At 38.6% G+C, this 13,928-nt stretch overlaps 1 protein-coding gene across 1 annotated transcript; it reads right to left on the reverse strand.

Annotated features, from left to right (window-relative positions):
- Positions 1 to 8,807: 8,807 nt before the first annotated feature.
- On the reverse strand, positions 8,808 to 13,685 carry LOC123477478. The gene is made up of 5 exons (XM_045180842.1): positions 13,539 to 13,685; positions 12,312 to 13,118; positions 10,320 to 12,254; positions 9,224 to 10,079; positions 8,808 to 9,130 (listed from the first exon to the last, which is right to left on the reverse strand). The coding sequence occupies exons 1-5, from the start codon at positions 13,683 to 13,685 to the stop codon at positions 8,808 to 8,810; spliced, it is 4,068 nt and encodes a 1,355-aa protein (XP_045036777.1).
- Positions 13,686 to 13,928: the final 243 nt, after the last annotated feature.

Consider the following 13,928-nt stretch of genomic DNA (forward strand, 5'->3'; position numbering starts at 1 on the left):
TACGCGAGGTTGACGCTGCACCCCGGTATCTGAAATATGGTTTTCACGGAGACAAAGATGACTGCATCGCCCATAGGGTGTCCTTTGCGCTCGGTGGCGAAGATGCACCAGTTGATGCAACTGCAACGTGCAGTAATTGTCGACATCTGTTTTACATATTCCAATTTCTGAATGAATTCATCATCAAATCGACTGCCCCTCAACACTCAGCATTAACAGCCCTAGATGGCTGTCTAAAGAAAGTTCAGTTATTTATGGGTCACCGGCTTCGAGTTCTGAATCAACAAACAGCTATACGTAAAATGCACACCGAAATGGAGCGTAATTGTTTACGCAATGGATTTTCTAACGAGTGCGTTCTTTTGATTGATTATAAAATGAAGTTTGAGCCGGTATACTTCCGCGAGAAAACTGTAGATCATTACGGTAAAAGAGGAATAAGCTGGCATGGCTCAATGATTACATTTTATACATGTGTTTGCGTCGATGGTGTACAAACCGCCGTTCCCAACAAATTCTACATGGATCATGTAGTTGAAAATGAAAGCAAGCAAGATGTGACGTCAGTGATATCTATTCTCGAAGCAGTGATTATAGCGATTAAGAAACTATTTCCGCACATAACTACTATATTTCTACAGTCGGATAACGCTAGTTGCTATCAAAATACTGTATTGTTGATGCTCATTCCATACCTAGGTTTTGCCCATTCCTTATGCATCCGTCGATTCATACACACCGAAACTCAGGACGGAAAGTCGGTCCTAGATGCCCATTTCGCAAGAAGTACGCAAGTAGTTTACGAACATTGTAAAGCAGGTAAAAATTGTTCGATATAATTATCATCTACAGCATCCCATTAAAAATAGCATTGACTTCAGAAAATGACGTCGTCACCCCAAGCCAACTGGTTGCGGCTTTAAAATATTTCGGAGGTTTGCAGAATTCCATAGTGGTGCTCATTAAACTTGACCGCGAGACAGTCTCCAAATTAGAGGATAATTTCGCTGAATGTGATAGAAAATTAAAGAAAATAATAAAGCGTACTAATGACGTTTTCTTTTCCTACGCCGATTCCACAAGCACAAATGACATTTCTACTTCATCATATCAAGGAAATTACATGCCCCCTTTCTCTCTGCAAGGATATGAATATTCAGGTAGACTTTTCCCAAACAGCATTTTTTTGGATATAGCATTGTACCGTTTTCTAATAAATTTCGTTCTGTTAATAATACAGGGAAGGGAAATCCAAGAACTGTCGTCAACGATCCAGCGGCAATTACCGTAACCACACAAGATGATGTGACCCACAGTAACGACTTTGAAGAACTCGATTCTGATGATAGCGAGCTAGACGATGAACTGGCAACGGTTGCCAACTACCTGATACAAGGTGAACATTCAAAGGATAACGAGTCCTCGACGAGCAGCGAAGAGTCGGACGGCCGAACATCTTATAACAATGATGGAGAAGTTATGCAAACTTTACCCTTGACAACGCAAGTAGGCAAAATAACGGGAATTCGCCTTTATACCGATGCACAATTGGCAATCAGACAGCATAAATGGAAAAAGAAAATTTCGGGGCGTGCTAAGGGCGATGCCTGTCTACCTATGAAAAAAATCTTGTCAACTACGCCTTGAGGACGGCTTGGAACATGCAATTAAACGGGACAACGCAATCAGATATAACCCAAAACTCTTTAGAAAACTTCTCGCCATTTGTTTCTGAAAATTTTACAGTACCACTACACTTTTCGAAAGGCTGGGCTAGAAGACCAAAAAACGGGCAAATGTACGGGCCTAAACATGTACTTATCTATCGTCCTGACATCCTAGAAATGTTCAAGCTCGGCGAAGAAGATAAAAAAAACAAACGAAGCCCAGCTAAAATGCTGGAAATGTTGGCAGTCAAATATCCACAAGAATTTTGTCTTCCGTCAGAAAATGACATACGGGTTGAAATTAATCGGCTACAAACGAAAAACAAAAGCCCAAATGTAGCCTCCAAAGGAGAAAGGGTGATTGACATTTATGATGCTTTCATTCGTGAAATTGCTGCCAAAAATGTGTCATTAAAACCGAAAGATGCTCTCACAATGACGTTGCAACAGTTCCCCAGGAAAGAAAATCCTAACCTGCCGTCTGATTCTAAGATTAGGAGTAAATTTTCTTACCAAAAACTGTGTGCTAAAAAACGGAATCAACAAATAAAGTGATTTCATATTGTCTCCTGTATTGTAAGTATTTTTTTTTCAAGAAGTTGTTGAAATACAAAAACAATGATGTTCGCAAATCACCAAGCCGCACCCCTAAAGTGATAAAATATGTATTTATAGGTTTGCAAATCCTTCTCCTGCTAATACTTCCTATAAATGATTACGCCCAGCATAGCCAAAACGTAGCCCATTACTTTAAACACACCTTTTTGGATTGCCATTATCGCTGTAGTAGGGCGAAACCTAATTCTTTTCATCCTTGTAGAGGTGCTCCTACTTCTTCCATAGCTGGAACTTCAAATCGCGGCTAAGAGTACTTGGCACAGGACGTACAAACAATGACTACTTCTTCCTTGTAATTGGATGTGCTGTGTGTGGTGTGGTCCGTAACCAAGGAGCGTCACAATCAAAAAAGAAATGAATGCCAATGACAGTATGACACACAATAACCATAACAAATGTAGCCTTACACAATATCACGAAACCAGCATCAACCGTATTTCTATCACTCAAATGAACGGCGCCAAAGGTGAAGTATAATTCAAACTGAAAATCACAAGAAATATGACTTGGATCGCTGTGACGACTTTGCGTCCATCTTTCACAAATAAATAACAAACATTATGATCGAGTTATTAGGACAGAACATATCGATTGTTTAATCGCAATGATAAATATGGGCCGTTAGACTATATGAGAGGGCCTACAGTATGTCCCTCGGACTAAAGTGAAGGCCATGAAATCGTAGCTTCGGTAGTAATCCGCCAGGAGCGCGAGGGAGGTGTTAAAAAAATGGCTGCTTCGCTGGGTGGGAAACTGGTCAAATGAGCCCTTTACTAGATTGCGAATAACTCGGCCAATCAAATCCAGAAAAAGATTTCCTTTCGGATTTGCATTGAGGGATGGCCAAGCAAACTTTTGGTACAATTAATTCTTTTTAAACGCTTCTCTTTTTCCAAAAAAGCGATACCAAAGACCCCCCCCCCCCAAATTTCAAAAATTTGAAAAAACCCTAACTTTAACATGAAATATCTCCCGAACGGCAGGGAATTTTAGAATTCTGAAAAAACAGGCAAATCCGGAGTAAAAAAATGGATACGCCTGTATTTTTTTAGAATTTTACATCCCATAGCGGAATAAGAAAAAAACGGGGTCCATGAATTTAGTGCACTTGTTAAAAAATTTTTTCCCCCAAAAGTGAAGGCTCACACCGCCTAGCGGTCAAAAACAAAAATTTGTCATTTTTTTCAAATTTAATAATTTGTATTTGTTTCTTATAAATATTAATTATCTATGCCACCTAGCTTTCAGAAATTACGCTATGGTGAATCCTTGTTTAGTCCTTTATAATTTCTTCTCCGTAATACTTGAAACCTTGCTTTGAATTCTTAAGTCATTGGAAAAGCCGTTCTTTGACACTCCATTTAATGTCCAACTATATTAGATCGGGTTAAATCACCGTCCAAACTCTGTGACATCATTTATAACTGAAAACAAAGTCTGTACCGACTTGCTCAAAGTTACCGAAAGCTAACTAAGAGCCAAATTTATTCGCCACATCACAAAGTCGCCTGCTTAAGGAAGGAGAAAGATCCTAAGCCAGTGAAGTTTAAACAATACGCCTTCTGTCTGGAGAACAGCGCTAACGCTGCCCCCTTTCTATTAATCGCAACTGGTGGCAAAACGGAAAGTAAAAAACTTTCACCTTATTTTTATTCACTTTTTTAAGGGAAATCCAGAAGTAGGACTTCGCTGTGTACTACAAAGCATCAAGCAACCGAAAAGGTCGGAAAACCCAATATCAACAGAAGAAATTTCGACGACGCTGAGTTTCAAGATCAGCAAAGAAAAGATGGGCTAAAATGGGATGTAGATAGGAACAAGCTGCTACAAGACTTGCTCACCCAACAACAGCAAGCGTTTGCAGCCCAAATTCTTCAGCAAAAACAGGCCTACACGCAAGAAATGCAGCAGCTGATAGCCCAAAACCAAGCTACGGCTCAAGTGGTAGCCGCAGCAGCTCGAGGAGCAGCCGCTCTCGCTCCGGTAGCAGCCAACCAGCCATACCTGCGCCACAGGGAACACGACATCCCCAAAGACAAATAAAACATTTTAAAGGAGATATTCTAGAGTGAACGTCATTTTGGGAGAGTTTCAATGCCTCCATCCACTAGTCCACAATGTCAGATGTACAAAAATTCGACTATCTCAAAGAGTATCTCAAAGGGGGTGCTTAGAAAACCTGGAGCTGACTGCAGCCAACTACAGCATCGCCATTGCTGAACTAAAAAGGGTCTACGCAAAAACCAAGGTCCTCATCCAAACTCACTTGTGTAAATTCGACAGCCTGGTACCCGTGAAGTCAATGACACATGTAGCCGCTCTGCGAAGACTTCAACTCACCGTCCAATCCCATATCAACGCCTTGAAGACACTCGGAGTGCAGAAAGACACATTTGGAGGACACCTTGGCACCAAACTGATGAAATTACTTCCTGCGGAATTGCATAAAGAATTGTCGAGTTCCGATGCAAACGACATAACTGACATCACAGCCCTGCTGAATTTCATAAAGGATCAAGTTGATGCTACTGAAAGATACCAGGCTGGTCGCAGACTATCTCGTCGATCCTTAGCGACGAATCGCACCGTCACTTTTTCTACGGAGGAAAGTCGATTCTTATCGACTAGTCTATAAGAGTCGACTTGTCCATTAGAGTGTTCCTTTTTTATAGCTAGTTTGTAATGATTATTGTAGGCCTATTAAATCGTTTGAATCTAGGGTTTTAATATAAAAACGTTTGCAGAATACATTTATTTTAAATTCTTGTGTGTATTGTTGATGAACGCTTGATTTTAAAGTTAAATTAAAAAAAGGTGATACTCTCACTTGATGCTGGACTAGTGATGCGTAGGATAAATTTACAAAAGTGGTACAGGAATATACATAACTGAAGTTTTATTTATTTAGAAACGTAAACAGTATTTGTAAATATATATTTCAATCTAATTAAATCTAGATTACGCGAAAAATTGCTCGCTAACCAATGGACCATGTGGTAATCGACTCTTATCGACTAGTCGATGCTTTCGGCTTCGAATCGATTTATTATTAATTTTAATAACTCCAAATTCTGTTTATGAGAACTAAATCAATGAATATAACGTAAATTTTATTTCCTTGTATAAATGGTTGATTGATAAATTAATTAAAAAGATTAATTAAAAGATAACCTAGCCCTAAGTTTCATATACCTTTGTGAAACCGCGTAAAAAATGGCCGCCGTCATGCTCGTCGAGGATTAGTCAATAGACATTTACAAATTAAACATAAAAAACACGTTATAAAATCTTTTTTTCGCATCAAAGCATTCTTCGTGAAACAAGGTGTAAGATTTGCCAGGCGTGTATTTATTAGACTTCTACAATAGCAATACAATCAAACCAAGAAGCATGGCACTACTCTACTCTGAATATTGTTGCGAATAACACGGCTTTTATACAGAATTGCAAGTGGCACATTGGGTGTGGCTTAGATAGCGGTGGCGCGCGGTCACTTGGTCATGTGGGCGTTGCCTTTGTGTACACCTTGCGTACACTCAATGTCCGTGCAGATTTGCCATCTTCTGTAAAGCGTAAATAATGCAGTTGGCTCGTTACATTCCTCCCCCCCTGTACAGCAGGATAAATTGGTCCTCCAATTTTACCTTTGTGTGCAGACTACAGGTCTTAGGAAGGCAACGTGAATTGCGCCAAAAAAATATATAGTTATAAGAAGCGTCTAAACTATTATAGCATTGATAACATTTTGCGCTTATTAAAATAATTGGGTGTTATTTTCTTTTAGATGATGTCTGGCTGTTGATACACTTGTTTTTTCTTTTTATCACTCGGAATTTTCGGAATAGATTTCGAATGCTAGTTTCGTCATCTATATAGTCCTGTGCATACTTCCCGTCCGTATTGAGGTTATCATCTCGAGCTCCTCGACGTAACAATATTTCTATAATATCTGAATGCCTGTGCCTTACAGCTATTTGTAATGCAGTTTCCTTTGATGTGCGTGATCTTCTATTGATGAATTCCGCTGGACATACTTCCGCGACGAATTTGTTGTTATATTTAGCAGCATAATGGAGCACTGTTTCTTCATCCAGCGTTTGGTGTACAATAATGCGATCCATCCACAAATATTTAATACATTCCATATTATTGAGAGCTATAGCCACTAGTAATGGTGGCTCTCCCATGCTGTTTTGGATGTTGAATGTATTACCGTGATGGGATAGAATACGGAGTAAATGGACATTATTATCTGCTGCTGCTCGGTGTGCTATTGTCATCCCCTCTTCGTAAATATTGCTATCAGCTCCGTATTGAAGGAACATATCCGTCACATCGTATCTTTCTTTTATCACACTCCCGTGTAATAATGTTGTTCCATTGGGGAAAACAGTGTCCAGAATCTGTTTTATGTTTTTCCCAATTTCTCTTGCTTCTAGTAGGTGATTTCTGATCATTTCTCTTGATACTTCCAGCAAATTGTAGTTGAATTCTCCTTTCATCAACATCGTTATGGCGACGATTCTTCTTCGCGTTATCTCCGTGTCCATAGCTGGGAATGTTTTCATCATACAGTTTTTACAGTAGGCCGTTTGTGTAATTAAGGGAACTGGTAAGGACCACGTTTCCTGTTCTTCTTCGTTGTTGATTACACTTACTGTCTTACAGTTGGCGGCCATTTCACTGTCTGACGACGATGGGTCTAAGTCACTTTCTATTTTACTGTAGTAGTAACCCACTTTACTCGATGATGTTTCTTCTTCTTCCGTTTCTGATGGTGATATAGAACTTTTCTCTTGTATAAATTCACAATCGCTTTCACTATTGCTGTATCTTTTCTTTTGCATAAATTCACAATCACTGTCACTTTTGCTGTATCTTGTTACGTCTTCTTCCATACTTATATTCCGAGATATCTGCATACTTTCACTTGCGTTCGCACTAATTTGTATATCACTTTTAACTTCATTACCCATTAGATTAGCTAAGAGTTCGTCTTCCCAGTCGTTTCCTGTTGGTAGCGTTTCACTTATTTCCAATTGCGGAGTATCTTCTTCAATCCAAGTCATCAAGATTTCATCACTCCAGTCAACATTTGTTAGTTCTACGTTTTTCTTGGTTGGGTCAATTTTTTTTTTTTTTAAATGTATCTTTCCGTGGAAGGTTGGTAATACAACTAAAAAGTTTTTTCTTGCTTGTTTGTCTGTTATATAGTTGGAGTACCTACCCCTAACATGCTCAAGGTTGCTTACGATTATCTACTAAAGAAATCTACTTTGAATGTCAATGTTTTTTTTTTTTATTGTTTTTTTTTATGTCCTTTGTCTTTTAACTGTCTGAGTCTAGTCTGAGAAGTTTTTCTACAGTATATGTGAATGTTTTCTTTAATTGATCCCTCCTTTTTGCAAACAAAAACTTTTTATGTAAATGTTAGATTTTAACGACTCCTCCTTATAAGGAGTTTCAGTCTCGTACGCGATTTCTCTCTTTTGTAAAATGGACTTTGGAATGTTATTTCTTCCCCCCCCCTCTTTTATTGTTTTATTATTTTTTATTATTGTTATACATATATTTTTTTTTTTTTATTAAGATTGCGTCAAGGCGATCAAAGTAGTCTGGTGTAGCGTCTTCTTTGTTCTTCAGTTGTCGCTTGACTGTCTTTGCCGTTTGTTTTTGAATCCCCCATTTCCCGTCATTATGTATACGTTGGATTTCGTTTCTCAGCATCTTGCTGAAATTAGAATGGCTTTTTCGCTTTTCCACCCGTTAATCTTCCAAAATCCGTGTTGTGAATTTCGTCGCTTTACAACTGCCGATGTGCAGTTGTTCGATGAGTTGTTCAACACGGTTCGGAGTGGTGTATCCTTTCCCGTTGCTCCCGTGTCCGTGGTGCAACCGGTTTGGTGTAACGATTTTTACTACAAGTAAGTCCGCTTTTTTCGTTTGTGTTATCCTTTTCTTGTTTGTCGGGATTCTTTTCTTGTTTTGTTATTTTTTGTTCTATTTTCTTTTTAGTTATTATTATTATTATTAAAATTTTTTTTTTTTTTTATAGTGAATATCCTGGCTACGCCCGACTTCGCGATGTTCTTCCACTGCTGCACGCACGGTTCTTGTGGTGGGCAGAATCCGGAGATGATATTTATCATCCTTCAGCTTCGGTTTCCAATTTTTATCCGGAGTTGACGTATGCCGATATCCAAATACGACTTGAGCACCGCCAAGTCCGATTGGCTGTTTTGAATCATTTGAGTGATTATGCTGAGGAAGATTGATTTGCTTTTCCGTCGGTGTACTCTATTTTTCACTATGGTTTTGTTTTGTATTTTGTTTTTGTTTTTGTTTTTGTTTTAACTACTGATTGGAAATAAAATCCTTTTCTACGTCTACGATTTTTTGGTTGTTTTTTTTTTTTTTTTTTTTTTAATTACGGATTGGAAATAAAATCCTTTACTACATCTTTGTTTCTTTTTGTTTTTGGTTGTTTTTGGTTGTTTTTTTTTTTTTTTTTTTTTTTTAACGTTATTTGTTAATTGTGCGTTTTAAATGGTCTTCTGGAGTACATCTGCATAGATCCTCCCACACCATTCCGTATCCAACGACATAGCTGCAGGTCGTGTGGCTACCTGTACATTCCTTGTTTTGCTCGTTTTCCCATTTTAATTCTTCGATAGGGTACAATTTTCCTTTCTTTGGTGCACTTGGTGTGTTTATCGACGTAAGGGTTTCTTTTGGTGTTTCTGTTGCTAACGTCATTAAAGGTGCAAATTCCCTAATGAACGGTTTTTCATTTGCTCCTCCAGCGCTGTAGATGGGTTCTGGTATCATTGAATCCATTTCTTGACCATCACTTTCGCTCACGTTACGTGATTGCTTGCGTCGTCTGAAGCTTTCCTTAATCCGTGGAATAGGATTACAGGCAATAAAAATTCTTAGACAGATGAGAAATAGGATGAATCCTATCGCTGAGAGAGCCATAATTTTTAATGTGTCAAACCAGGAAAACATGTTCCCGATTTGATTGTCCTGCTCTTCCGTTACTAGGATGTCAGGTAACTCTTTGCCTTCTCCTTCATTAATTCGTCCCACCAGGTCATTTAAGATGTTTAGCTGTTCCATTTCCATGGTTCCATGAGCTGGATGGTTCCTTAATCCATAGTCGAAACTGTTTAAGTGCAGTTCTTCGAATTCCGCAATTAAATCCAGATTTGAAGTATGTATGGTCGCCTCTTGTTTAATCCAGTCTCCTGCTGTGGCGTTATGTTGCCACGTATGAGGATATCCGTTGATGTTTATCAATTGGGATTTCCAAAAGCACTCCGAATACGGATGAATAGACCATCCGTCGAGTCCGATTGTACAGTTGTTTTTTCCGTAAACAAAAAATGGCTGGAACCCACACTTGGTCTCTTTTGCTGATAGTGATATCCTTTTTGGGTCGCATTGTTGCAATGTCATGGCTTGACCAAAACCATATATCCTTGTACACATTGGAAGTCCGAGTGCGGCGGCTGCAAGCAATCCATTTGTTTGGGCTAAGATTATGGCTTGCGTTCGTTTTATCTTTGATAACTGGCAGTAAACATCCCGAATTTCTTTTGCCAATTTATTGTCGTGTTCAGTTTCAATACTGATTTTGTATTGCTCGTGCATCTTTCCAAGCTCGTATTTTATCAAGTCACTTAGCTCCTCAGTGGATTTTGGTAGACCGTTACTTGTATTAGCGTCATTTAGCGGTCGATAGTCATCTACTACAATTTCGTGTGCTGTATTTTTATTTTGTTGTCTTGAATCCTTAAATTGATCACTTGAATTTTTGTCTTGAAATTCCGACTTATCTCGTGTTATATTGTGTTGTTTCTCAATTTTGTCTATATCTTTTTCTTCGTTATCCGTTGATTTTGTTATTCCAGTGGTTGTTGTTTCACTTGGTGTAAGATATTTTAGGCTTATAGTTGGCTCGCTGGACGAAATAATTTCAGTTTGGTTAGATTTTGGTTTTATTGTGCCTGTCGTTGTGGTTTCTGTGAAAACTTTTTCTGTAGTTGTAGATGACTGGGTCGTGATAGTCGTTTTGAGTGATGTACTAGTTAATGTTGTTGATGCGGTTGTTGATGTTATTGTTGGTAATTTCTCTGCTTCTGTTGATATTGTCGTAGATTTTGATGTTGTAGTTGATTTGGGTGTAGAGGCTGGTATTTGTGTGGTAGTGGTTGTTTTTAGTGTGGTAGTATTTGGCTTTTGAATGATGGTGGTCGGTTTTTGTGTGGTAGTGGTTGGTTTTTGTGTGGTAGTGGTTGGTTTTTGTGTGGTTGTGGTCGGTTTTTGTGTGGTTGTGGTCGGATTTTTTGTGGTTGTTGTCGGTTTTTTTGTGGTAGTAGTTGATTTTGTTGTTGTTGTTCTGAAAGTTGTTGTCGGTTTTGTTGTGGTTGTAGTCGGCCTAATCGTTGTTGTTGTTGTTTCTGTCTTCGCACTTGTTGTTACCTTGGCTGCAATGGAAGGTATGACTGATTTATCTGTTGTAGCAGTCATGGATGTTGCTGACTTTGTTGTTATGGTCGAATTTTTAGTTATTCCTTCCGTTGCGTTTGTTTTATAGTTAATCTCCTTTGGATCACGATGGTTTAATGGTGGCAAGATTGGTAGATTTTTTCCAAATAAGGCGTGTTGCGTATGTAGAGATATTATTGCTGCTGCCGTCAATGTTCTAGGTTGATGTGGATTCCGGTACTCGAAGCTAAAATGTTGTTTCTGGCTTGTTCCATGACAGTGTCCCAACGATAATTTGTCGATCCGTCTTGTTAGGCATTTCCGGTCCGAAGCGCCTGAATGAAGTCCTGTTCTATCACTTGCCATTAATTGTCCTGTGTGATCGAATGTTCCCCAGATGGAACTTTTATCTGAGCATTCGTGCAGGATGAGCATCGTTGTGTTCGCTTTAATGCAGTTGTTTGTGTTAAATGGTCTTATCGTGAAGTCTGAGGAATATTCGAAGGCTTGGCCCATGCTAGATGCTTCGCTACAGTTAGCCACGGTTGTTTGTGATTGCACCAAGGGGTCATTACTTGTTAATAATTTTTGTAGGCTTGTTTGACATTTGATCCAGTTAGGATCGCATGCTTCGAGTGTTATTGGTTTGTTAACGCCATTGTGTGTTAAACATTTTTCATCGGGTGACTTACCATGTTTCATTAGTCCCCATCCTATCATGTCCCATATGATGTTTCCTCTCCCATGGTTCCGTTTCAATAATCCTCCGAAAATTGGCGAACTGACGGTCGTTGTTACGGATGTCTTCTGTTCCAACTGGATTTCTTCGAATTCGTCAATGGATGCATCTGGGAAATTGTCCAACACATCCGGGTTTGTTGTTAGGATTTCGATAACCCATTGTTGATTTTCACTAATTGTTCCCTGTCTACTGCACGTTTTTAGTGTTGCCAATCTAACTCGTCCTTCTTCTTCATCATGTAAGGTGATGCACAGGCCTGTTTCTAGAGAAATCCATTGGTAGTTAATTAAATCCAGTATCCATCTTGATGTTTTTTCGGTACAATTTTCTGCAATAATTTGATTGTTTTCATTTGCCACGATGCAGATGTTAGTGTTCATAAGCCTTATGCTGTGATCTACGATGTATTCGAATTTTGTTCCTGTTGGCAAAGGATCTTGAATATCATATTGGTTGTGGACTGATACTTGCGTGTTTATTGATGAACCATTAACCATGAGATACGCAATTGTATCTTTTTTAGTCATTATTCCATTTTCTTCTACGTTTGTTATTATAGGATGTCCCATTCGTATCGAACCCCATGCATACGATATGCTGTAAAGTCTTTTTCCCATAGCTTCTTTCTTAGCACGATTGTCAAGAAATTCAATTTCGTTATTAGTCGACCGTTTTACTTTGCTCGCTATTGGATCTGCGTATTCATTGCAAGACCATGTATCTACATTTACTTGGTTCTCACAGGATGGTAATGAAATTTTAAAATTTTTGTATAACTTTGTGGTCGTCTCTACTGGAAAAATAAGAAATGTTAAAGGCATCCCTACTACTTTAAATCCAGGTTGGGCAAATTCTTTATTATTTATATCTGGTTTGTTAGAGAAAGTTATTTCTATCTGCTTGTTATTATCAAGAAGACGGCTAGTATTTACATTAATCATTGAGTTTGTTAATTCTATATACCCTTCACCTTTAAAAATAATTTGTGAATTTGATGAGTTTGTTGATCTATCTCCCCATACTATGGTGTTATGATTTTGTGTATACTCTCCTTCTTGCTGAGTGGTGTTTAAAAATCCAAATGGACTTTCCACTAAGCTTTCTGGTGTCTCTTGTTTTAATGTTATCTCTTCCGCTAAGCAATTTAATGCATGGTATTCTTTGATAGCATACCACTTCCCTTCCCCTGTAGGAGTTGATGTAAAACTCAACGTTGTTGTTCCTGCCTGCATAAGATTACCCCCACATTTTTTATTATTTACCATTTCCCAGCATTCAATTGCTGAGAGCAATTTTGTTTCCTGTGAATAAACTGTGTCAAAAGACCCTATCCAGAAAGATCCGGTTATTTTCTTTGTCTTAATCCATTGTTTGCAAGTCCATCCTTTCCAAGTTTTTACTGGATTTTGTTTAGTCATTAGCGTATAATTTGTTAGGTATCGTGGTTGATGGTTAGTGCTGGGGGTTTTGCAATAGTATGGTGAGTTAATATCTAGAATTCCTCGTGTTTTAACATAGTTGCAATCGCATACAGACGAGAAGATTGTGTGGGTTGTTTGCAATGTAGTTAGAATGCAAAAGAGTAGTAATTTTTTCTCCATCTGTTTAAAAAAATTAATTGCATTTTAGAAATTGGATGCCTGATTTCTCGATCTTAAATTATATCGTGAGGTTGTCCTAAAGTCGGAATTAGTCTGGTCTAATGGATTGGGGAATAGCATTCTTGGATCTAAGAATGATATTATGGGTTCTTTCAGTCCAAGTTGCTTTTTAGGCCTCCCTGGTCTTCGTCTAATGGCTGTCGTTTCTGCTTTTCTCGCTTCGATCTCTTGTTCTTGTTTGGCCGGAGCATCTCGTGCCATATAAGGTTTAAGTCGGTTGCAGTGAACAATCGATTTATGTTTTTCATTTGTAATGTTTTGGATTTCGTACGTAATTTCTGAGAAACCGCGTATGATTTTAAATGGACCATTCCATCTATTTATAAATTTTCCGGCTTGAGGTGGTGCTTTTAATAGTACCAGATCGCCGGGATTGTACTTGACACTTTTTGTCCCTTCATCATAATACTTTTTCTGCTTCGTTTGGGCTTTGAACAAATGTTGGTTCGCTAATTCTTGTGCCTTTTTCCACTGGCGAGAATATTCTTCATGTTGATTTCCCTCCATTTCGTAATGACGGTTGATCTTGATGTCGTTTGGTAAAATGGGTTCTCTTCCGTAGAAAAGGTAAAATGGGCTATCTTTCAGAGTTGCTTGTTTAGACGTGTTGTATGCGAATGTGACGAATGGCAGATACCTGTCCCACTCCTCGGGTTCGTCTACCACATAACAAGCAAGCATATCACATAGCGTTCTATTAAACCTTTCTACCAATCCATCGGTTTGTGGATGATATGCAGTGGTACGCAT

This window comes from Daphnia magna, unplaced genomic scaffold (genome assembly GCF_020631705.1).
Source record: "Daphnia magna isolate NIES unplaced genomic scaffold, ASM2063170v1.1 Dm_contigs066, whole genome shotgun sequence".
In the NCBI taxonomy this organism is placed as follows: domain Eukaryota; kingdom Metazoa; phylum Arthropoda; class Branchiopoda; order Diplostraca; family Daphniidae; genus Daphnia; species Daphnia magna.

Coding starts and splice junctions, on each gene's coding strand:
- LOC123477478 (XM_045180842.1), bottom strand. CDS start 13,685: ATGGAGGGAAATCAACATGAAGAATATTCTCGCCAGTGGAAAAAGGCA. Junction 12,255..12,311: donor TAACATTTCTTATTTTTCCA/GTAGAGACGACC, acceptor CCATCCTGTGAG/AACCAAGTAAATGTAGATAC. Junction 10,080..10,319: donor CATCTACAACTACAGAAAAA/GTTTTCACAGAA, acceptor GATCAATTTAAG/GATTCAAGACAACAAAATAA.